Source organism: Chlorocebus sabaeus, chromosome 24 (assembly GCF_047675955.1).
Source record: "Chlorocebus sabaeus isolate Y175 chromosome 24, mChlSab1.0.hap1, whole genome shotgun sequence".
In the NCBI taxonomy this organism is placed as follows: Eukaryota; Metazoa; Chordata; class Mammalia; order Primates; family Cercopithecidae; genus Chlorocebus; species Chlorocebus sabaeus.
In genome coordinates, this window is record NC_132927.1 from 15,550,887 (window position 1) to 15,576,584 (window position 25,698).

At 39.7% G+C, this 25,698-nt stretch overlaps 1 protein-coding gene across 8 annotated transcripts; it reads left to right on the forward strand.

The window, feature by feature from the left end:
- Positions 1–1,700: 1,700 nt before the first annotated feature.
- GEMIN2 (gem nuclear organelle associated protein 2) lies at positions 1,701–24,383 on the forward strand. 8 transcript variants are annotated; one of them, XM_073010944.1, is made up of 10 exons: positions 1,710–1,936; positions 2,291–2,375; positions 5,754–5,843; positions 6,286–6,345; positions 10,098–10,211; positions 12,698–12,742; positions 15,973–16,041; positions 17,077–17,198; positions 17,660–17,709; positions 19,423–19,531. In XM_073010944.1, exons 1-9 carry the CDS (start codon positions 1,800–1,802, stop codon positions 17,697–17,699), a joined length of 762 nt encoding a protein of 253 aa, XP_072867045.1. In that variant the 5' UTR covers positions 1,710–1,799; the 3' UTR covers positions 17,700–17,709; positions 19,423–19,531. The 8 variants fall into 8 exon arrangements, with proteins under 8 accessions (XP_072867044.1, XP_072867043.1, XP_072867042.1 ...); XM_007986547.3 differs by lacking the exons at positions 17,077–17,198; positions 17,660–17,709 and adding exons at positions 21,072–21,130; positions 23,855–24,383 and having other exon boundaries at positions 1,718–1,936; positions 19,423–19,533; XM_037983916.2 differs by lacking the exons at positions 17,077–17,198; positions 17,660–17,709 and adding an exon at positions 23,855–24,383 and having other exon boundaries at positions 1,716–1,936; positions 19,423–19,533.
- The last annotated feature ends 1,315 nt before the right edge of the window (positions 24,384–25,698 follow it).

A 25,698-nucleotide genomic window follows, 5' to 3' on the forward strand; every position in this document is an offset into this window, starting at 1 on the left:
TCAAGGCTGGGTAATATTTTATTTTATTTTTATTTATTTATTTATTTATTTAGAGATAGAGTTTCACTCTTGTTGCCCAGGCTGGAGTGCAATGGCACAATGTCGGCTCACTGCCACCTCTGCCTCCTGGATTCAAGCGATTCTTCTGCCTCAGTCTCCCAAGTAGATGGGATTAACAGGCGCCCGCCACCATGCCCAGCTAATATTTTGTATTTTTACTAAAGATGGGGTTTCACCATGTTGGCCAGGCTGGTCTGGAACTCCTGACCTCAGGTGATCTGCCCAGCTCAGCCTCCCAAAGTGGTGGGATTACAGCGTGAGCCACCGCACCTGGCCAAGATTCTTTACAGATGCAAATTTTCCCCCACAAAGAACAGCTTTGCAGGGCCTTTTCAAAATAGGGCAAAGAAACATGTTTTGGGGTAAAATATTTTTTTCTTCTTCTTTGTCTCATAATGTTATGCTGAAGTGAGGTTGAAAAGTGAATCATGATATATAGGGTTAAATAAAACCCATCTGATGAGAATTTATGCTTTGTAGAGCATGACTCCCCAGACCCCTTAGATAGGAATTTGGGCAAAATAAAAAAATCAGTTTAGTCCTCAAGTCACTACTTTTTCATATTTGTCCTTGATTATCACCAAAATGTTGGAGGACAGGAGTATTTCTCCCTATTCTCTTTTAAGTCTGTTTTTCCCAAAACCAGTGAAAATTTGTTAACCAAATAACTGTAGTCTGCAGCCAGGTGATATCTTTCCTAGTGTCCCAACTGTTTAGTTGCAGTTCCTAAGCATTAAGTACTTAAATAAGCTAAGGACTATCCTCACTTTATCTTCAATTTAGATTTACATCCTGGTTTAAAATCAGTTCCTTGCAAGCCAAAGGCAGTGCTATAAATTAAAAAAATTTTTTAAACCTTCTAAAATAAACATAAATGTTAGAAAATAAAAGTCAATTGTATTCACTCAATTGTATTTGTTAAGAAATAATCAGGTATTATACTTGTTTCTTGCACATTCCTGCCTTGTTTCCTCACCTATGAAATGGAGATAATAATACTATCTACCTAACAAGACTGACCTAATATTTTTAATTTCTGGGTGTTAGCATTAGTTTCATTTTTTTCACTATTTGTATTTAAACGAAGAGATTTTTCTTTAAAACGAAAATTAAAAAGTGCTGGCTATTCTAGGAGTAATATTCATTCCAAATGAACATACAGTGATCTTTGAAGTGGTCAAGCACTAGAAATTCCTGTAGAAAATTAATTTTTCATTCATTTGGCGTCGGATAAATCTAGGTTGGAATTGGTTCTTCCCCTTTGGAAGGTCAGTCCCTGCCCTAAGAAAGCGGAATATTACTACCCACTTCACAAGATTGTTCTAAGAATCAAATGAGAAAATGCGTGTGTTTATTAAGGGTTTAAGAATTTAGAGCTCCATGAATGATAATTACCGTAATATTGTCCATTAATTCAAAAAACATTTCTAAGGATCCCTCACTACTAGAGATGCATAAAAGTTGCTAACCCTCGGCCTTTACCCAGCGTTAGAAAACAAAACAGAGGGTAAAAGACCCAGAAACGCGTTCGAACCAATTCAGCTAGGAATTAAATTCTCAGATCCTTTATTACACCACCGGAGCCTTAACCTTGAGGCAAGCAGCAGTTTGTTCATGCGCAGTTAACGCTCCCTAAACTGCCGCTTGCTCAGCTCCGCGCCTAAGGTGTCTACTTGTGCGCCTGCGCTGTGACCTAGAATGGGCGCAAGCGCTGAGCGGAACTGGCTGGTTTGAAAACCATGGCGTGGGTACCAGCGGAGTCCGCAGTGGAAGAGTTGATGCCTCGGCTATTGCCGGTAGAGCCCTGCGACTTGACGGAAGGTTTCGATCCCTCGGTACCCCCGAGGACGCCTCAGGAATACCTGAGGCGGGTCCAGTGAGTGATTTGGCCCTGGGCGGGTGGGCTGGTCTTCTGCACTGCCCCTGGGTACAGCCCCCGGTGCTCTATTCCCGTTCCAGTCTCCTGCGAGTTCGGGTCTATTCAGGATTCTGGATTACATCCTAACGTGGGCGAGTTTCTGTTGAACGTGATTGCACGTATCAAGATGTGTGCTCTTAGATTTGTTTTCGATCCAGATAATTTCAGAAATATATTGTTTAGTTCCTCAATTGGAAGTCTGAATTTTTTTTCTAATTTCACAATGAACTGTGGAAATGGATCGCTCGTTTTACTACACCTGAGCAAAGCACAATAGAAATTTAATTTCTCGCGTTTATTACTTATTTGTAGGATCGAAGCAGCTCAATGTCCAGATGTTGTGGTAGCTCAAATTGACCCAAAGAAGTTGAAAAGGAAGCAAAGTGTGAATATTTCTGTGAGTTTTATTAACTATCTGGAGCTTACCCCCAATCCCCCAATTAAAAGACTGACGCTCCCTATAGTATCCGACAGTATCAATTGTGATGTAAGATTTGACTACTCGCTGCAAAGTTAGACATTCGCTTGTACTTTTTCCTCCAGAAACACAATTGGCATTTACTGCCTCTAAAGAGGCTTTCTGTAACTCTAGCCTTTGTGGAGCCTTGCCCATCTTACTTCAGGGACATTATCCAGTCCTTTCAAAGGAGTCTTTAAATGTCTTAACTTATGCTATCTTTTTTCTTTTTGCTTGTTTGTTTGTTTATAGAGAGTGAGTCTCTGTTGCTAGCAGGTCTAGAACTCTGGGCCTCAAGCGATCCTCCCGCCTCTGCCACCCAAAGCATTGGGATCACAGGCATGAGCCACCTCGCCTGACCCCTTTATTTTTAAGGAAACTTTTTCCAGTTATTGGATTGGTGTTTAATCTTAGTTTAATATAATTTAATCTGAATTTGACTAAATTTCACTTTTTTTAAGAATAGAAACCCAGATGTCTTACACTTTTTTTTTTTTTTTGAGACAGAGTTTCACTCTTGTTGCCCAGGCTGCAATGCAGTGGTGCGATCTCGGCTCACTGCAACCTCTGCCTTCCGGTTTCAAGCAATTACCCTGCCTCAGCCTCCTGAGTAACTGGGATTACAGGCGCTCGCCACCACACCCGGCTAATTTTTGCATTTTTAGTAGAGACGGGGTTTCACCATGTTGGTCAGTCTGGTCTCGAACTCGTGACCTCGTGATTCGCCCACCTCTGCCTCCCAAACTGCTGGGATTACAGGTGTGAGCCACCATACCCGGCCTTACTTTTATAGCTATGTGCACACTCTGGACATTTTCATTTATTTGTTTATCCAGCACATCTTTAATTAAGCAGAGTACAGTGCCGGGCCCTGGGAATACAACAGAGGATAAGACAAAAACGGTTCTTACCCTTGTAGAGTTTACATACTCTCCTGAGGAAGACAGAGAGTAAACAAGCAAACAAATAATTATATATTGTGATTATTGCTATGAAGAAAATAAGCATATATAATAATCAATATATGACAACTACTGTAGATAGAGGAATCATAAAAGGACTCCCTTTTTCCCTTTTTTTTTTTTTTTTTTGAGTCTTGATTTTTCGCCTAGGCTGGAGTACAGTGGCACGATCTCAGTTCATCACAACCTCTGCCTCCCAGGTTCAAGAGCTTCTCCTGCCTCAGCCTCCTAAGTAGCTGGGATTACAGGTGTGTGCCACCACACCCGGCTAATTTTTGTATTTTTAGTAGAGACGTAGTTTTACCATGTTGGCCAGGCTGGTCTCGAACTCCTGACCTGAAGTGATCTGCCTGCCTCCACCTCCTAAAGTGCTGGGATTACAGGTGTGAGCCACCACGCCTGGCCAGCAAAGGTCTCTCTAAGGAGGTGCTATTTAACCTAAGCTCAAAGGAGAGTGACATTTTATTTTATTTATTTATTTTTTCTTTGAGACAGAGTCTCTGAGTCTCACTGTGTCACCCAGGCTGGAGTGCAGTGGTGCAATCTCAGCTCACTGCAACCTCCGCCTCCTGGGTTCACACCATTCTCCTGCCTCAGCCTCCCAAGTAGCTGGAACTACAGGCGCCTGGGAGAGTGGCATTTTAACTAGTTGATAGTAATTTCCTTTTCATGTTCAAAGTAGTTTCTCTAACTGATATTTGTAATCAGGAAATTTTAATTCAGACACTATAATTTTTCTTATAATTCCTCTTCAGGATTTTTTAGCTGATGGACATTTAATGGAACAGAATGTCTTAATATACCTAATTTGATGGATCGATCGATTGGTTGAGACAGGGTCTCGCTTTGTTGCACAGGCCAGAGTACAGTGCCATGATCATAGCTCACTGCAGCCTCGAGCTCGTGGGCTCAAGCCATCCTCCCACCTCAGTCTCCCCAGTAGCTGAGACGACAGGCATGTGCCACAGTGCCCAGCTAATTGTATTTTTTTGTAGAGATGGGGTCTTGATATGTTGCTCAGGCTGTACGTGCTGTTTTAGAAAATAGAAGTATGGTTGGGCACAGTGGCTCACGCCTGTAATCCCAGCACTTTGGGAGGCCAAGGCAGGCGGATCACATGAGTACAGGATTTCAGGACCAGCCTGACCAACATGGAGAAACCCCGTCTCTACTAAAAATACAAAATTAGCCAGGTGTGGTGGCACATTCCTGTAATCCCAGCTACTCGAGAGGCTGAGGCAGGAGAATTGCTTGAACCCAGGAGACAGAGATTGCGGTGAGCCGAGATGGCGCCATTGCGCTCCAGCCTGGGCAACAAGAGCAAAACTCCGTCTCAAAAAAAGAAAACAGAAGTAGGCAATTTAAAGTTAAGCGTCTTTAAGTACATTTTGCCCATACCAAAGTTCTTATTTTTTATTTTATTGATATATAATAATCATAATTTCGTGCTTTATCGTGTGGGCAAAATAATAATAATTGTACATATTTATGGAGTACATGTGATATTTTGAAACATGCATACAATGTATAATAATCAGAGTAATTAGGATATCTATCACCTCATTTATCATTTCTTTGTTTTGGGAACATTCAAATCTTCTAGCTGTTTTGAAATATACAATAAATTATTGTTAACTGTAGTCACTCTACTGTGCTGTTGAACATGAGAACTCATTCATTCTATCTAACTGTATTTCATACCAGAATTCTTTATTTGGGGTATATCTCTCTTTTTGTTTCTGTTTTGCTATTCTAGAAAGGCAGGTAGGACTAGATCATATCCTCCAGGCTCCTGTCATTTAGATTTTATAGACACTCCAACTATAAACCTTTTCAGATTTCTCTGATTAAGGGTGACTTAAGACTCTTTCCCTAATGTTTTTAACTGGAATATAAATAGTAAAGTGAAATGCCTACTTTTTTACATCTGCAAAAAGTATTTTATTTTCTTGTATAATCTTTTTTTTTTTTTTTGAGACGGAGTCTCACTCAGTCACCTAGGCTGGAGTGCAGTGGCGCGATCTTGGCTCACTGCAAGCGCCACCTCGTGGGTTCACGCCATTCTCCTGAGTAGCTGGGACTACAGGCACCCACCACTATGCCCAGCTAATTTTTTTGTATTTTCAGTAGAGACAGGGTTTCACCGTGTTAACCAGGATGGTCTTGATCTCCTGACCTTGTGATCTGCCCGTCTCAGCCTCCCAAAGTGCTGGGATTACAGGCGTGAGCCACCATGCCCGGCTTTTGTATAATCTTTATTATATACTTTATCTTGGTTTTACTTTGCTTTGCAGAGGCATGAGATTCTAGTTTTGACACTACTGTTGATCCTAATATTTGTGAACTTGATCTCTAGCTTTCAGGATGCCAACCCGCCCCTGAAGGTTATTCCCCAACACTTCAATGGCAACAGCAACAAGTGGCACAGTTTTCAACTGTTCGACAGGTAAGTGTCATATTTAATCTGATTAAGCCCCTGTTGGATTTATTTCTGTTCTTAGACTGTAGCTGGAAAAATAAAATTTATGATCCTAAAGTATACAGAATATTCATGAATTAATTACTAAATTATTATTATCATCATTAGACATAATACAGTTTGAAATATTTTCTAAGTTTTGTTTATTTTTATTTATTTATTTATTTCAGTAGTTTTGGGGAACAGGTGGTTTTTGGTTTCATGGATAAGTTCTTTAGTGGTGATTTCTGAGATTTTGGTGCACTCGTCACCCAAGCAGTGTACTCTGTACCCAATACGTGGATTTTTATATCTCACCCCTCCCACCTTTCCTATTTTCCAAGTTTTAGATGGTTACAATTTTGTGCAGAAACTGATTTCAGTTATCCATTTTTTGAGGAGTACCGTCTAACGTCTTTTCTTCCTTTAGAATGTGAACAAACATAGAAGTCACTGGAAATCACAACAGTTGGATAGTAATGTGACTATGGTATGTAAGTTTCTCAGTTTTAAGTTGTACGATGTATACCTGATTGAAAGAATCTATATTTACTTCCGGTCTTTAAAGATTCACTTGCCTAGTCAGTTATTTTCATTCTCTTCAATATACCATTAATAGTAACAATTCCATTACGTTAGTAGCCTGGAAAGTATGATTTTCATGACTTTTTTTTTTTTTTTTTTTTGAGACAGGGTCTTGCTCTATCTCTCAGGCTGGAGTGCAGTTGCACAATCATGACTCACTGCAGCCTAGACCTCCTGGGCTCAATTGATCCTCCCACCTCAGCCTTCCAAGTAGGTTGAACTTAAGGCGCGTACCACCGTGCCCAGCTGATTTTTTAAATTTTTTATAGAGACAAGGTCTCCCTGTGTTACCCAGGCTGGTCTCTTGCTCCTGAGCTCAAGTGATCCTCCTGTCCTAGCCTCCCCGAGGGCTGGATTACAGGCATGAGCTACTGTACCCAGCCTTTCATGTCAATTTTAATTCATAATATCTTGGGGGACTTTGGATAGGTGACTGTTAAGCTTCCACAAGTTTTTAAGGATTCTTCTAGACATTTACTTTCTAGGAAATAAATACATTTTCAATATTTACCAAAAAATTGAATAAAGACTTAATGTATTTTCCTGATGAGGTGATGGTGGCATGCAGTAAACTCACATGTTTGCAGAATTTGTGAATGAATGGATTCTGCTTCTGCTTAATGCGATGAGTCTGCATCACAATTCCAGTGACACATAAGTGAAACCTGTCATGTATATTGTCATGCATATGTCCTTCATTTTATCAGTTTAGATATAATTTTAAGCTCTTTAGTAGATATATCAGGACTACCAAATGAAAAAAGGAGTTGGAAGGATGGTACATTGTCTCAGGACAGTAGTTTTTAACCTTTTAGGGGATTTCATATTCCTTCATAGAATCTAATGAAAGCTATTTATGTTCAGAGGGAAAAAAAAATGCACCTGTGCACAAAATTTTAGTTTCAGGTAGTTCGTAGATTTTAGATTTTAGAAGCTTCCTTTAGGCGGTGCTTCCTGATATCTTTTATATGGTGACACATTAGAATAAATGACTGCTTGCATATTCTTCCTGAAACTAGCCGAAAGCTGAGAGATTCAGTATATGGCATCTCTGTGTGCTTCTGCATATCATTTGGAAGCTCTGCTCCAGCAAAAGTGTGAAGGGAAGTAACTTATCACTTGCCAAAGGTCACTTAACTCGTAAAAGGTATAGCTAGTTCTTCTATCAAAGAAGCATGGGCACATAAACACACAAAAGGTATGCTTAGGGTTCAAACCCAAGTTGGTCTGTCTCTAAAGCCTGTGTGCCGTTGACTAGGCAATGGTGCTTTCCTAGTACCAAGGATGTATGTATGTAGTTGGGACAGGGCTAGGTAGGCATATATATTTTTTTCTTACTTAGTGGAAGGGCTTTTGGGTACATGCCCACTATCTAAAAAAGAAGCCACATCAGTAACATTATGACTTGATAAAATTTTGTCAAAAATGGAAATGACCTAACATAATTGCTTCAATAAACTATGGTCCGTCAGAACAGTGGAATATTAAAGTACACTCTGAGCCAGGCACAGTGGCTCATGCCTGTAATCCCAGCACTTTGGGAGGCTGAGGCAGGCAGATCACCTGAGCTCAGGAGTTCAAGACCAGCCTGGGCAACATGGCAAAACCCTGTCTCTATTTAAATCATTTAAAACTAAAGTACACTCTGATGGCAACTGTGTGAAAACAAACATTTGTTTATTAATTGATATAATTAAGCATGTACTATATTTAATAATCAGGATATTGAGTACTAACTGAAACAGAAGCAGTTTCTGACCTGATGGAGTGATAGGAAAAGGTAGATACCTTATTCCAAGACAATAGGGTTTAACTTTGTAGTGGTCTCATGTTCATCATGAGGTTTTATTTTATTTTATTTTTTATTTTATTTTATTTTTTTAAGATGGAGTTTTGCTCTCATTGCCCAGTCTGGAGTACAATGGCACAATCTTGGCTCACTGCAACCTCTGCCTCTCGAGTTCAAGCAATTTTCCTGCCTCAGCCTCCCAAGTAGCTGGGATTACAGGCATCCGCCACTACACCCAGCTAATTTTTCTATTTTTAGGAGAGATGGGGTTTCACCAGATTGCCAGGCTAGTCTCGAACTCCTGACCTCAGGTGATTCATCCTAAGGATTTAATGAAAGCTACTTATCCCTAGGGGGGGAAAATGCACCTATGCAGAGTAATGTGCAAGGTGATATGTACAAATAAAAGTTGTTTTGTTAAGAAGGTTATATTAAGCTGAATGCTTCTCCCAACTAGTCCTGAATTTTCTGTCTGGCAGCGTGAGTAGATCTGTTTCTTCTTTGATTGGACAGTCCTTCAGATATGTGAAATATGTAATCACATCTCTTTACATGGGATAAACATCCTTCATTCTATTAAGCATTCTTGGTGCATTTTTCCTCCGTACTTATTTCTGTCTTTATCATCCTCTTTTGGACACACCCTTGTCTGTCAGTGTCCATTAAAGTCTTGTCCAAACTAAACACATCTTGGCTGGGCACTGTTGCTCACACTTGTAATCTCAGCACTTTGGGAAACCAAAGCAGAAGAATTGCTTGAGGCCAGGAGTTTGAGACTAGCCTGGGCAACATAGTGAGACAACTATCTCTACAAAAAAAATTAAAAATTATCAGGCATGGTGGCGTGTGCCTGTAGTCCCAGCTACTCGAGGCTGAGGTGGCAGAATTGTTTGAGCCCAGGAGATTCAGGCTGCAATGAACTGTAATCACACTTCTGCACTCCAACTTGGGTGACAGAGCAAGACCCTATCTCAAAAAATGTAATAATAAGAAAAAACAACATATCCCACATATTTTGTAGCCACTTAGGCACTATGTTTGTCAGGGCTGCCATAACAGACTAGGTGGTTTAAACAACAGAAATGTATTTATTTTCTCACAGTCTTGAAGGCTGAAAGTCCAAGAACAAGGTGGCAGCAAGGTTGGTCTCTCTTTTTTTTTTTTTTTTTTTGAGGCAGAGTTTCGCTCTTGTTGCCCAGGCTAGAGTGCAATGACGCAATCTCGGCTCACTGCAGCCTCCGCCTCTCGGGTTCAAATGATTCTCCTGCCTTAGCCTCTGCGTAGCTGGGATTACAGGTGTGTGTCACCACATCTGGCTAATTTTTTGTGTGTATTTTTAGTAGAGGTGGGGTTTCGCCCTGTTGGCCAGGCTGGTCTTGAACTCCTGACTTCATGTGATCCGCCTGCCTCAGCCTCCCAAAGTGCTGGGATTACAGGCATGAACTACCACACCCGGCCTCAGGTTGGTCTCTTCTGAGGCTTTTCTCCTTGGCTTGCATAGGGCCACTTTCTCCATGTCTTCTCACGTGGTCTTTCCTCTATGTGTGGGAGTCCCTGGTGTCTCTTTGTGAGTCCAAATTTCCTCTTAAAAGGACACTAGTAAGATTGGATTAGGGCTCACCCTAATGGCCTCAATTTAAATTAATCACTTCTTTAAAGGCCCTATCTCCAAATACAGTCACATTCTGAGGTACTGGAGTTTAGGGTTTTAACATACAAATTTTGGGGACAGATTCTCCCCATAACTGGCACCCTATCTTTGGGTGGAGGTAATGGGAATATGGAAGGCCTTAACTTCTTTTTTTTTTTTTTACTGTTCAGTGTAAAAATTAATACACAGGAATAAATGAGGTTTTTTTTCCTTTTAGCCAAAATCTGAAGATGAAGAAGGCTGGAAGAAATTTTGTCTGGGTGAAAAGTTATGTGCTGACGGGGCTGTTGGACCAGCCACAAATGAAAGTCCTGGAATAGATTATGTACAAGTAAGGGCTGTGTCGATAAACAGAACAAAAAGCGTTTTAATTTTGGTGCATTACTTAATATAAGGGGTCAGCAAACTCTACCCTGGGCCAAGTCCAGTTCATGGCCTTTTTTATATCCATGAGCTAAGGATTGTTTTTAAGTTTTTAAAGGGTTGTAAAAAAGAAACAAATAATATGTGGCTGAGACTTTATGTGGCCTGCAAAGCCTAAAATATTTGCTGTCTAACTCTTGATAGAAAATGTTTGGCAACCCAGACTTAGTTTATTAGCTCTTCAACCTAACAAAGTAGCTTAGTTTCTGAAACAATTTACTGTGACTTTTTTTAGGTTGGCTTCGTATCCCTTATGTTTGACTTGGTAATCATTTTATGAGTTGGATAAGATTCAGGGTGTTTTAAAATGATGAGGCATCAGGCAAACAGTGTTATGAGTAGCCAGGGAAAAAATGGAAATTGACACAATTAGGTGCTTTAAAATGCATAATCACATAATATCATTTCATGGGCCTGTAAAAAAGTAAATCATATATTCTGAAGATGAAATTTTAAGGATATCTTTAAAATTCATGTGACTGTAGTCATAAGTTATATAGCCAACTCCTTGTCCTTCAGGATTTACCTGCCCCCAAGTTTGCAGGTGTTCCTTTCAAATCTAGTGTATGCCTCTGCATTAGCGCTTACTCCCTCTAGCATGTCATTCTCTTCGGTTCAACAGGTATTTATTATTTGCTATATGGTGCCACATTGTATTTTTCCCATTTAAAACTAATTTTTCCTAAAAACGTAAAGAGCCCCAAGAATCAATAAAAAGACCAAGAATCACCCCTCCCCTGCCCAAGAAAAAACAGCCAAAGGATATAGATACCTCACAGAAAGGAAATAAAATTATTCTTATATGACAAGATGCCAAAAATCACTTGTAACAGAAGTATAACATAACTATGCCAAGTTGCTATTTTTCAGGTAACATATTGGCAATGAAAGTTTGATACACCATATTGACAAGAGCTGGGAAAACAAGCACTCTTAGATGTGGTACAGTAGTGTAAATAGACTCAAATCTTAGGGAAGTTAATTTGATACACTTTCTATGTAACCAGTTGATCTTTTGGATGATATCCTTAATATATGCTACATTTCAAAAATAGTTATATATATATATATATATATATTTTTTTTTTTTTTTTTTTTTTTTTTTTTTTTTGAGACAGGGTCTTCTGTCATCCAGGCTGGAGTGCAGTAGTGCAGTCATGACTCATTACAGCTTCAACCTCCTAGGCTCAAGCAATCGTCCCACATCAGCCTTCCACGTAGCAGGGGCAGCACGCACCCACCACCACACCCAGCTAATTTTTAAATTTTTTGTAGCAATAAATTTTTTAATTTTTTAAGATAAAAATTTTTAATTTTTTAAAAAAAATTTTTGTAGAGAGAAGTTTTCGCCATGTTGCCAGGTTGGCCTGGAACTCCTGGGCTTAGGTAATCCTTCTGCTGGGATTACAGGCATGAGCCACCATGGCTGGCCAAAAATGGTTTTTAATTTAATAAGGAAATAAAACTTACTTATTTAGCTTATTTTCAGAGAATACATACAAATAAAATACACCGTGTTAAAAAAAACCCTTAAGAAAGTAAGCGTTTAATGTATATCCTCTTAAGTTTCTCACAAATCAGTGGTATTTTAATAATTAGAAATCACAGCCTCAGACTCCAAAGTAGACTTTTAAAAATTGAATCAAATTAGGTTTGAAAAATGTCATTCTAATTCAAATGGCCTTAATTCTTGAAAATGTTAGCTTTAGCTGAAGATTTTGAAATGGTGTGTACAACATATTAATGTCATCAATATGTTACAGTTTTGCTGAATATACTTAATAAGTTAGTTTTTTCAAGTACTGTCATTTAACAAAATTTTAGTCTTTAACATTTTAGTTACTAAATCATACTTTATTTAAAAATTTACATATTCAGGCCAGGTGAGGTGGCTCATGCCTGTAATCACAGCACTTTGGGAGGCCCTGGCAGGTAGATCACTTGAGCTCAGGAGTTCCAGACAAACCTGGGCAACATGGCAAAATGTCGTCTCTACCAAAAATACAAAAAAATTACGTGGGCGTGGTGACACGCACCTGTGGCCCTAGCTACTAGTGAGGCTGAGGTGGGAGCATCACTTGAGCCTAGGAAGCGGAGGTTGCAGTGAGCCAAGATCGCGCCACCACACTCCAGTCTGGGTGACAGAGTGAGACCTCATCTTAAAAAAAAAAAATTACATATTCAAATTTTAAGACATTATTTTTTTCCACATTACCAACATAGTAGTTTCCGGAATGTCTTACTGTAATGGACAATGAAATAATTTTCTTTTATTTGTTCTTTGTTTCTAAACAACAGTGTGGCAAGAAATTCACCAGTTTGGAAAAAAAAAAAAAAAAGAAGCTTTTCTTTATAATACCATTTAGTAAATTTCAGTCTCATTTTTTCTTTCAGATTGGTTTTCCCCCCTTGCTTAGTATTGTTAGCAGAATGAATCAGGTAAAATTAATAATAAAGATATATGTATTATTTCGTTTGCATTGTGTGTGAAAGTATTTGAATTATTAATACATTTACTGAATTCTTATAGTATGCAAGACTTTGTCCTAAGCTCTGTAATGGTTCTTATTTAATCCTTACTACAACCCTCTATGGGGAGTTGTTGATATCTACTTTTTATAGATGAGGAAACTGCATTTGAGGTTAAGTAACTTGCAGGTGGTTTTTCAGCAAGTAAATGGCAGTACTGGGATTCAGTGCCAGGTAGATCTAACTCCAGAGCTCATGCTCTGTCTTAATCATGGTGCTAGAGTATTAATTTCTGTAGATTTCAGTTATAAGTCTTAGATTCTGGGATTTGAATTAAATACAAGGTCCCTGACTTACAATGGTTCAGTTTAGGATTTTTTTTTCCCCACTATGCCTGGCTAATTATTGTATTTTTAGTAGAGACGGTTTTACCATGTTGGCCACATTGGTCTCAAACTCCAGGCCTCAAGTGATCCGCCCACCTTGGCCTCCCAAAGCGCTGGGATTACAGGCATGAGCCACCATGCCCAGCCAATTTAGGAATTTTCAACTTTACAATGTGTTTATCAGCACATAACGCCATTGCAAGTTCAGGGGCATCTGTACTAAGGTTAGATTGCTATTTCTAGTTCTAGATGTCCTGTACATTCTATTAAGACTGAAATATGGGCTGGGCCCAGTGGCTCACTCCTGTAATCCCAGCACTTTGTGGGGCTGAGGTGGGTAGATCACGAGGTCAGGAGTTCGAGACCAGCCTGGCCAACATAGTGAAACCCTGTCTCTACTGAAAATACAAAAATAGCTGGGCGTGGAGGCACACACCTGTAATCCCAGCTACTCGGGAGGCTGAGGCAGGAGAATCGCTTGAACCGGGGAGGTGGAGGTTGCAGTGAGCCAAGATCACGCCATTGCACTCCAGCCTGGGCAACAGGACGAGACTCTCAAAAAAAAAAAAAAAGATTGAAATACATAATTTCTTGGACCAAAAGGGGAGAATTATGGAGTTTGGTTCTTTAGTTTTTTAGGAGCAAGGACTCTATTACTCATTTTAAAAGCAAATAAAAAATTGTATCTTCACATAGCAGTGGGTACCTTTGGAAGCCTTTTTTTTTTTTTTTTTTTTTTTTTTGGCAGGGTCTCATTCTGTTGCCCATGCTGGAGTACAGTGGTGTGATCTTGGCTCACTGCAGTCTTGTACTCTGGGGGTCAGGCAATCCTCCCACCTCAGCCTCCTGGTAGCTGGGACCACAGACATGTGCTACCATGCCTGGCTAATTTTGTTTGTTTATTTTTGGTAGAGACAGGTCTCACTGTGTTGCCCAGGCTGGTCTGGAACTCCTGAGCTCAAGCTATCCTCATACCTCAGCCTCCCAAAGTGCTGGGAACACAGGTGTGAACCACTGGGCCCAGCCTGTTGGCCATATTTTTTTTGTGGGCTATATTCTATTGGAAATAATACACAGGTTGACAGTTTTACTTAATCATTTGCATTAAGATATTGTAGCAGTCATACTAAATTCCATCAGTGTCATTTTTGTTGTAACCATCAACTGTATTTGAATAAACCAGAGAATATTTTCAAGAGTTTGATAAATCCATCTGTATAGTTTAAAAACATCTTTCTCCAGCTAATTTTTTCTTCAGATGTGTACTTCGATTTAATTTGGATTTGGAAATAAACTAATGGGTTGGTTTTTTTGTTTTTTTTGAGACGGAGTCTCTCTCTGTCGCCAGGCTGGAGTGCAGTGGCACGATCTCGGCTCACTGCAACCTCCACCTCCCGGGTTCAAGCAATTTCCCTGCCTCAACCTCCCTAGTAGCTAGGACTACAGGTGCACACCATCACGCCCAGCTATTTTTTGAATTTTAGTAGAGACAGGGTTTTACCATGTTGGCCAGGATGGTCTCGATTTCCTGACCTCGTGATCTACCTGCCTCGGCCTCCAAAAGTGCTGGTATTACAGGCGTGAGCCACCACGCCTGGCCAACTGATGGTATTTTTATAGATACATCTTTTTTTTTTTTTTTTTTTTTGAGACAGAGTGTCGCTCTTTTGCCCAGGCTGGAGTGAAGTGGCAGGATCTCAGCTCACTGCAACCTCCACCTCCTGGGTTCAAGCAGTTCTCCTGTTTCAGCCTCCCGAGTAGCTGGGATTACAGATGCCTGCCACCATGGCTGGCTAATTTTTGTATTTTTAGTAGAGATGGGGTTTTGCCATGTTGGCCAGGCTGGTCTCAAACTCCTCGCCTCAGGTGTGCCATTGTACGAGGCCTTTTTTTTTTTTTTTTTTTTTTTTGAGACAGAGTCTCACTCTGTTACCCAGGCTAGAGTGCAGTGGCACAGCCTCGGCTCACTGCAACCTCCGCCTCCCAGGTTCAAGGGATTCCCTGGCCTCAGCCTCGCGTGTAGCTCGGACTACATTCACTCACCACCACGCCCGGCTAATTGTTGTATTTTTAGTAGAGATAGGGTTTCATCATGTTGGCCAGGCTGGTCTCAAACTGACCTCAAGTGATCCACCTGCCTCGGCCTCCCAAAGTGCTGAGATTACTGGCATGAGCCACTGAGCCTGGCCACAAATACATTTTTTTTTTTAACCTTGTGAAGTCTTTCAAGTAGTTACAAACTAAATTATTAATAGTTACAAACTAAATCCTGGGATTTAAACCAAGGTGTTAGTTGATATTTGAAAGTGTGAAAATATTTGTTTTAAAAGCCTCACTGGAGCTAGGCGCCATGGCTCACACCTGTGATCCCAGCACTTTGGAAGGCTGAGGCAGGCGAATCACCTGAGGTCGGGAGTTCCAGACCAGTCTGACCAACATGGAGAAACTCCTCCTCTACTAAAAATACAAAAATTAGCCAGACATGGTGGCGCACGCATGTAATCCTAGCTACTCAGGAGGCTCAGGCAGGAGAATTGCTTGAACCCAGGAGGCGGAGATTGCAGTGAGCCAAGATCGCGCCACTACACTCCAGCCTGGGCAACAGAGGGAGACTCCATCTCAAAAAAAAAGCGTCATGGGATAAGCCATCTAATCAAACTAATTAGAGTCAAAAGAATTAGCTTTCTTTGAAAATTTAAAGAATGAGGCCATTTTTAACATCGGAGTTGCTTTCTAAAGAAACTTAATGAAACTCATGTTCAATTTGTGTTTTATTATTAATACAACTCTTCTCCACCCCTTCCTTTTTTTTAGGCAACAGTAACTAGTGTCTTGGAATATCTGAGTAATTGGTTTGGAGAAAGAGACTTTACTCCGGAATTGGTAGTATTGCATGTTTTTCTCTTCATAATGTAGGCAAAAATTAGATGTTTTGGGTCAACTATGAGCCACATACACAGTGGTGCTCCCATAGGATTATAATATCGTATTTTTACTGCACTTTTTTTTTTTTTGAGACAAGGTCTCGCTCTGTTACCCAGAGTGCAGTATTGCGATCATAGCTCACTGCAACCTTGATCTCCCCAGCTCAAGCAATCCTCCTGCCTCGACCTGAGTAGCTGGTACTACAGGTGCACACAGCCACGCCCAGCTTTTTTTTTTTTTTTTAAACTAGAGACAAGCTCTCACTATGTTGCCCAGGCTGGTCTTGAACTTAGTCCAAATGATCCTCCCTCCTCGGCCTCCCAAAATGCTGGGAATTACAGGCATGAGCCACCATGCGTGGCCTTTTTTGTTTTTTAAATAGAGATGAGGTCTCACTATGTTCCCCAGGCTGATCTCAAACTCCTAGGCTCAAGTGTTCCTCCCATCTTGGCCTCCCAAACTGTTTGGATTACAAGTATGAGCCACTGAACCCGGCTCCTTTCCAGTGTTTAAATATGTTTAGATGTGGCCAGGCACAGTGGCTCATGCCTGTAATCCCAGCTACTAGGGAGGCTGAGGCAGGAGAATCACCTAAGGCCAGGGAGGTTGAGGCTGCAGTGAGCTATGATTGTGCCACTGCACTCTAGCCTGAGTGACAAAGTGACACCCTATCTTAAAAAATATATGGTTTTTTTGGATGCACAAATGTTTACCATTATGTTACAGTTGCCTACAGTATTCAGTACAGTAATGTGCTATATAAGTTTGTAGCCTAGGCGCAATTGGCTATGCAATATAGTCTAGGTGTATAGTAGACTATACCATCTAGGTTTGTGTAAGTACACTCTGTGATGTTAATCCAGGGACAAAAATCACCTAACAACACATTTCTCCGAATATATCCCCCTTCATTAAGTGACGCATGACTATACTTATATATGAGATATGATGCTACAGTATTTATTTATTTTTTATTTATTTGTTTGTTTTGAGATGGAATCTCCCTCTGTCGCCCAGGCTGGAGTACATTGGCGCCATCTTGGCTCACTGCAGCCTCTGCCTCCTGGTTTCAAGCGATTCTCCTGCCTCAGCCTTCCAAGTAGCTGGGATTACAGGTGCCTGCCACTACACCTGGCTAATTTTTGTATTTTTGTAGAGACAGGTTTTCTCCATGTTGGCCAGACTGGTCTTGAACTTGTGATCTCAGGTGATCTGCCCATCTCCACCTCTCAAAGTGCTGGGAGTACAGGCATGAGCCACTGTGCCCAGCCAGTGTTTACATTTATATATGTGTGTGTGTGTGTGTGTGTATGTGTATGTATAATCTGAACTATGCTTGTTTGTAGTCAAACACTAGAATGTAAATCAATATACTACTTCCTTCATTGAGAAAGTCTTACTTTGAGAAAAAATGTCAGTGAAAGAGTTGATATATATCCCGGTACAATGTACAAACTCCTTATCTTGTTGCAGACAAGTATAGAGAATATTTAATATCCGAATGCTAGCTTTACATATTAAATATATCCCTTAAAATTTGAGTCAAGTTGAAACATATAATTTTTTTTTTTTATAGAAAAAGAATTCCACAAGTTGTAAAAGAAACCTGGATTTGAATCTTCCTGTGTAAGAAAGTCTTAACTATTGATTTGGGTTTGCCCGAGGAAACCATCTTAGTGTGTTGTATAAATTGCTATTTAAATTTTGTCCTAATATTTTTTAGGTTTCCCCAAAGTGATATGTTGCTCAGAATAAATGAAGTTGTATATAGTACTGGTGGAAATACAAATTTGGTATAACCTTTCCAGGATACAATCCGGTGATCATATCTGAAAAACCTTGATGAATATACATACCCTTTGTCACCATTTTACTTGCAATACTTAATAAACTTTCCCCATGTTGTTAAATGAGATTAAACAAGGAGATGTTATTAAATACTCTCAACCAGACACTTAACATTCCCTTGTTAATCCCATTTAACTACATGGGATGGCTGAGTGGGGTGGCTCACTCCTTCAATCCCAGCACTTAGGGAGGCTGAGGCAGGTGGATCACTTGAGGTCAGGAGGTTGACACCAGCCTGGCCAACATGGTGAAACCCCCATCTCTACTAAAAATACAAAAATTAGCTGGGCATGGTGGCAGTCACCTGTTGTCCCAGCTACGCAGGAGGCTGAGGCAGGGGGATTGCTTGAACCTGGGAGGCATAGGTTACAGTGAGCCGAGATGGCACCACTGCACTCCAGCCTGGGTGGCAGAGTGAGACTCCATCTCAAAAAAAAAAAAAAAAAAGACAAAAACAACATGGTAAACATTTTATTATGTATTATAAATAAAAAAGATGGCTACAAGATGATATTACAACTGATGAAACTGTATTGAAAACAGTTGTACAGCCAGGCACAGTGGCTCACGCCTGTAATCCTACCACTTTGGGAGGCTGAGGCAAATGGATCAGTTGAAGTCAGGAGTTCGAGACCAGCCTGAACAACACGGTGAAACCTCATCTCTATTAAAAATACAAAATTAGCTGGGTGTGGTGGTGCACGCCTGTAATTCCAGGTACTTGGGATGCTGAGACAGGAGAATTGCTTGAACCCAGGAGGTGGAGGTTGCAGTGAGCCGAGATCACACCATTGCACTCCAGCCTGGGCAACAAGAGCGAAACTCCGTCTCAAAAAAAAAAGAAAGTCATACATACAAATAGGAAAAACAAGAACATTTTAAAAGTGAGTCAAAGTTTTATCTGGAATGTTGGGATTGCAGGTTTGTTTTTTCTTGTCCTTGTGGTATTCTTCACAGTTTTTCTGCATCAAATATGTGTTCATTTTGTAACTGAAAACCCCATTTTAAAAGGGAGTGGGGATACATTCAGCCTGTTAGTATTTATAGAAGTGTCAAAAGATTATTTCATCTGTGGTATAGTTTGTATGTCCCCAGAGGACAAAATTATACAATTAGAAAATGATTTATATATCTGTCCATACAGAACAAAGAAAAAAAAAATCTTAATTTTTTTCAAGTATTTATATTCATCTTAATGTAGTTTTCTGCTTACAAATGAGAACTTCCTGTCATAAGGAATATCTGAAACAAACTCTTCGGAGATCAGGGAATATTTTGAGGTATCCAATGTCCTGTGTCTGTAATTATAGGATACAAGAGATAACACCTGGCTCTCCAAATGAGGCTTTGTTATCTATACCCAAATATAATATAGTTAAATGTTCTATGAATTTATTCATAGCAGATAATCAGGCATAACACTGGACATTTAAAAAATAAACTTCTGGTTCAGTATTTGTCTAAATGTTACTTTTTTGAATTTTTTTTTAGGGAAGATGGCTTTATGCTTTATTGGCTTGTCTTGAAAAACCTTTATTACCTGAGGCTCATTCACTGATTCGGCAGCTTGCAAGAAGGTGCTCCGAAGTGAGGCTCTTAGTGGTAAGTTGCAACTTACTGTTTAAAATTAAAAGCACCCACCAATTTATATGGTGGTAAAGAAGGAGTTCAGTGAAATAAGAAAACACATGGAATATTTTATTGGTTGCAGTTAGATTTGTAAAGCCCAAAATAATAGTAGCTTAAATAATATGGAAATGTTTTCTGACATAAAGAAAGTCTGGGCCAGGTGTGGTGGCTCATACCTGTAGTCCCAGCACTTTGGGAGGCTGAGGTGGGTGGATCACCTGAGGTCAGGAGTTTGAGACCAACCTGACCAACATGGTGAAACCCTATCTCTACTAAAAATACAAAATTTAGCCGGGCATGGTGGTGGGTGCTTGTCATCCTAGCTACTCAGGAGGTTGAGGCAGGAGAATTGTTTGAACCCAGGAGACGGAGGTTGCAGTGAGCTGAGATCGCACCACTGCACTCCAGCTTGGATAACAGAGTGAGACTCTGTCTCCAAAAAAAAAGTAGGTAAAAAAATTAGATTTTTACTAAGATGGCAATAACCTAGACCTTTGAGTTTTGTCATATGTGGCTTTCATCCTCATGCTTATCTCATGATCCAAGATGGCTGCTGTAGCTTCAGCCATTTTTTTTTTTTTTTTTTTTTTGAGATGGAGTCTCGCTCTGTCACCGAGGCTGGAGTACAATGGTGCGGTCTCAGCTCACTGCAACCTCCACTTCCCAGGTTCAAGCGATTCTCCTGCCTCAGCCCCTGGAGTAGCTGAGATTACAGGCGCCCACCACCATGCCTGGCTAATTTTTGTATTTTCAGTAGAGACACGGTTTCACCATGTTGGCCAGGCTGGTCTCGAACTGCTGACCTCAGGTGATCTACCCACGTCAGCCTCCCAAAGTGCTGGGATTATAGGCATGAGCTATCACGCCTGGCATATATATATTCAGTAATGAATACATATAAGAACAATAAGAATCCTGTGTCTTGACTATACAGTGATGAATATATATACATTATATATACACATATATATTCTATATATCCTCACATATATTGTATGCATTATATAGAAACAATCCTGTGTCTTGACTGCAGTGATGAATATATATATTCATAGATGTATTATTTTCATATATATTTATTATATATGAATATATATTCACTATAGTTAAGGCACAATATATTAATATATTATGTATTGCATATTAATATATGATACATATATGAATATATATATATATTCATCACTGTACAGTTAAGACATAGGATTCTTATTGTTCCTCTAGTAGGAACCAGGGAAAAATTTCCCCCAAGTTATCCCCCTTAGATCCCTCAACTTTTTTTTTTTTCCCTATTCAGAATCTTGATTTAAAAGATAGTCTTAGATGTTTCTCAAGGAATCATTAACTCCACAGTTTTCTCCTTTTTCTTTGAGGGCTCCTGTTTCCACATGATGATTACTGTCATATAATAAAGTTTTCATGTTTCATGTTTTACATCTTAATAGGAAATTTATTTCAAAAATAATAGGAACAGACAATATTTAAATTTTTCTTTCTTTTTTTTTTTTTAGGATAGCAAAGATGATGAGAGGGTTCCTGCTTTGAATTTATTAATCTGCTTGGTTAGCAGGTATAGTTAATCCTTGGCTTCTTTGTTATTTGTATATCAGTGAGGTCAGTGAGGGTAGGATGTATTTATTACATTTGTTTTTTGTTTGTTTGTTTTTATTGAGACCAGGTCTCACTCTGTTGCTATAGTTAGGGTGCAGTGGCACAATCACAGCTCACTACAACTTTAACTTCCTGGGCTCCAGCAATCCTCCCACCTCAGCCTCCTGAGTAGCTAGGACCACAATCAAGCACTACCACACCCAGCTAATTAAAAAAATTGTTTGTAGAGACAGGGTCTCACTATGTTGCCCAGGCTGGTCTCAAAACTCCTGGGCTCAAGCGATCTTCACACCTAAACCTCCCAAAGTGCTGGGATTACAGGCGTAAAGCCACTGCACTCAGCCTGCATTTTTTTTTAATTGCCTGTGTCCTGTGTTCATTTTCAGTTGTGGTGTATTTTTATTTAGCATCTGTTTGATTTCATTTCTTACATAGAAATTCTTCTTGGAATTTATTTGAAAACTTTGTTGTTTTGTTTTGAGACAGAGTCTCGCTCTTTTGCCCATCCTGAAGTGCAATGGCACCATCTCAGCTCACTACAACCTTCACTTCCCAGGTTCAAGCGATTCTCCCGCCTCAGCCTCCCAAGTAGCTGGGATTACAAGCACCCACCACCATGCCCGGTTAATTTTTGTATTTTTGTGGAGACAGGGTTTCACCATACTGGCCAGGCAATAAAACACACATATTTATTTTAGGTCTCCTCGTGGACATATTTTTGTTCCATAGATCAGTGTTTTTATTCCAATGCCAGTACCTTTTTAAAGCTTTATAATATACTTAAATATCGGGAAGGCAAGTAATCTTGTTTCCATATTTTCACATATTCAATATCTAGTTTCTTGATCTACAATAATTATGCTGCTGATGATAATTAATATTTACTGGGCAATTTGTGCCAAGCATTTTTCTTATTGAGGAACCCATTTAATCCTCCTGAGGTGGGTACTGTTACCAGTTTACAGATGAGGAAACCATGGCAGAGACAGGTTAAATAACATTACTACCATCACAAAGCTAGTAAGTGTTAGAGTTAGGATCCAAACCCAGGCAACTTTGACTCCGGAGCTAAGCTTTTAACTATGCTGATCACAAATGAAGCTAATACCTGCCTCATCTGTTGGTAGCAGCAGTTAAATGGGATGATATAACATTGCCCTAGTTACTTTATGTGTAGTATCTCTACTCTTTACAACAGCTCAGAGTTGTGTTTTTTTGTTGTTTTTGTTTTAATAAATTTTTTCCTTTCAGCTCTGTTGGATTTGATTTTTTTGCTTTTACAGATAATGACACAGATTCAGAAAGGTTAATTGGTGGCTCAGCAAACCAGTAATTAATGAAACCTGAGACAAGTATAGTTTCTGACTGCCTCAATTGAGATTTTACAGTACTATGCAATTATGAAAGCAAAAACATTCAAGTGTATTTTTTGCCCTCAAAAAGTTAGATAAAAATGGAAAAAGTTCTAGACTACAAAAGGTTCTGAAGGTAACACTTTACAAAAGAGAACATAAAGATTTGAAAGTTTAGGAAAAAAAGGACCGGGCATGGTGGCTCATGCCTGTAATCTCACCACTTTGGGAGGCTGAGGCTGGTGGATCATCTGAGGTCAGGAGTTCAAGACTAGCCTGGCCAACATGGCGAAACCGTCTCTACTAAAAATAAAAAATTAGCCGGGCCTGGTGGTGCATGCCTATAATCCCAGCTACTCAAGATGCTGAGGCAGGAGAATCACTTGAACCTGGGAGGCAGAGGTTGCAGTGAGCCGAGATCATGCCATTGCACTCCAGCCTGGGCAACAAGAATGAAACTCCATCTCAAAAAAAAGAAAAAAAAAAAAGAAAGAAAGCCGGGCACAGTGACTCACACTTGTAATCCCAGTGCTTTGGGAGGTCAAGGTGGGAGGACTGCTTGAGTCCGGGGGTTCAAGAATGCAGTGAGCCATGACAGAATTTGATTAGTGATTTTCCTTTTTATTTAATCTTATAATTACATAAAATAGTTAACCTTGCCAAAGTTAAAATTGTAATTCAGGGTACATTTGGAGTATTTTAGCATCCATCTTTATCCTCATTATCCTGTTTTCTTCTTTCTCCTCTAGTTAACCATTTTATTACTAATTTTTGTTTTATCTTTTCATTCATTGTTTCTTTTTAAAAGTATAAGTAGGCCAGGTGTGGTGGCTCATGCCTGTAATCCCAGCACTTTGAGAGACTGAGGCTGGAGAATTGTTTGAGCCCAGGAGTTCAAGACCAGTCTGGGCAGTGAGCCAGGATCATGCCACTGCACTCCGGCCTGAGTGACAGAGTAAGATCTTGTCTCAAAAAAAAAAAAAAAAAAGGAAAAGAAAAACATAAACAAACATGTATATTTGCAATCCTACACATACTCACATAAGGTAGGTAGCATCCAGAACAATCTGTTCTGTACTTCGTTTTTTTCACTTAATAAATCCTGGAAATTACACTTTAGCAATATAAATATTTTCCTCATACTTTAGCAGTATATTTCCCTTGTTTCCCTTTTTATGGCTTCATAATTTTCCACTGTGTAAACATACCATAGCTTATTTAACCAGTCTCTTATTGATGAACGTTTGGGTTGCTTGTGGTCTTTGCCTGTTAAAAATAGTGCTACAGTTAATATCTTTATACACAAATTGTTTTTGTTTTTTGTTTACTAGGTATTTTGACCAACGTGATTTAGCTGATGAGCCATCTTGATGTAGCTGATCTCTCAGGGATAGAAGATATTTCTCATGAAGGCAGCCTAACTCTGAGGAAAGCAGTGCCAATTCAAGTACAGATTGCAACACATCTTCAACACTCTGTGAAGGGTTCACATCTTAACCTATGCAATTCAGATTGATACTCAGAATATAGGTTGTATTGATTTGAATATCTGAAATATCAATGGAAAATCCCACTCAATTTTTGATAAACAGTTTGAACAGTTTTCTGTAATCAAGCAGCTTGCATAGAAATTGTATGATGAAATTTTACATAGGTTCTTGGTGCTGTTTTGTTCTTTTTTTGTTTTTTGTTGTTATTTCTTTATATACATAGAAAATTTTATTGAAAATATGTTTTGGTTGCTAAAATTTTATTTGAGTCCTAACAAAAGACAATGGATGGCCTTAGCATCAGAATTAAAATAATCTGCATTAAATGGCAAATGTGTTCATAATCAGCAATAAAATTAATCAAACAGTACTTTTTTTTTTTTTTTGAGACGGAGTCTCGCTCTGTCACCCAGGCTGGAGTGCAGTGGCAGGATCTCAGCTCCCTGCAACCTCTGCCTCCCAGGTTCAAGTGATTAGTGATTCTCCTGCCCCAGGCTCCTGAGTAGCTGGGTCTACGGGCACCCGCCACCACACCTGGCTAAGTTTTGTGTAGAAACAGGGTTTCACCATGTTGACCAGGCTGCTCTCGAACTCCTGACCTCAGGTGATCCGCCCGCCTCAGCCTCCCAAAGTGCTGGGATTATAGGCATGAGCCACCATGCCTGGCCTCAATACTTTTATTTTTAAATGCTTTATTGCACAAACAGAACTTTATCTAACAAATCATTTTCAAAAATACTCTAACAGGTCAACTGTTTTGTTTATATCACTTATAATTTATCTATTTCTGTATCAGGTAGGAATGTTTTCTGCTTTAAGTAACACAAAAGATCCAAGTGGCAATGGTTATTCAAATAGGGGTTTATTTTTCTCAGATAACAAGAAGTCTAAAGGAGCTGGCCACTGGCATTGGTTTAGTGACTCAGTGATATCAAGGTCTCAGATTCCTTTAGCCTTTCCGTCATGGAAATAAGATGGCCATTGCAGTTCAAGCCAATGTGTCTGCTGTATTCAAGACAAAAAGAAGGGGAAGCAGTGCCTTCCACATCTGATCCTTTTCTCATAAACGTAAAACCTTTTCTAGAAATTTAGATCAGACTTGTGTTCATCTACTAGCCGTAAATGTACAACATGATCACCCCTTGTTCCCAGGAAAGTGGGAAAATGAAATTGTAAGCCTTTCCAATCTCACTAATGGAAGGTGGGAAAGCAAAATGGGGATTGGGAATTACCATGGATGAGACAACCAACAGTTTTGCCACTAGTTATAATTAGAACAGAAGACATTTTATATTTGAATCTTTTCTGTAATGTCTTCATAAAGCTCACTTTATTATTATTTTTGTTTGTTTTTGAGACGAGTCTCGCTCTGTCACCCAGGCTGGAGTGCAGTGATGCAATCTCGCCTCACTGCAACCTCTGCCTCCTGGGTTCAAGTGATTCTCCTGCCTCAGCCTCCTGAGTAGCTGGGACTACAGGCATGCCCCACCACACCCAGCTAATTTTTTTGTGTTTTTAGAAGAGACAGGGTTTCACCATGTTGGTCAGGCTGGTCTCAGACTCCTGACCTCAAATGATCCGCCCACTTTTGCCTCCCAAAGTGTTGGGATTACAAGCATGAGCCACTGTGCCCAGCCCATAAAGCTCACTATAAAATTGCAGTCCTAAGTACTTAAAAATTTTCT

Coding starts and splice junctions, on each gene's coding strand:
- GEMIN2 (XM_073010941.1), top strand. CDS start 1,800: ATGGCGTGGGTACCAGCGGAGTCCGCAGTGGAAGAGTTGATGCCTCGG. Junction 1,937..2,290: donor GAATACCTGAGGCGGGTCCA/GTGAGTGATTTG, acceptor ACTTATTTGTAG/GATCGAAGCAGCTCAATGTC. Junction 6,346..10,097: donor TGGATAGTAATGTGACTATG/GTATGTAAGTTT, acceptor TTTTCCTTTTAG/CCAAAATCTGAAGATGAAGA.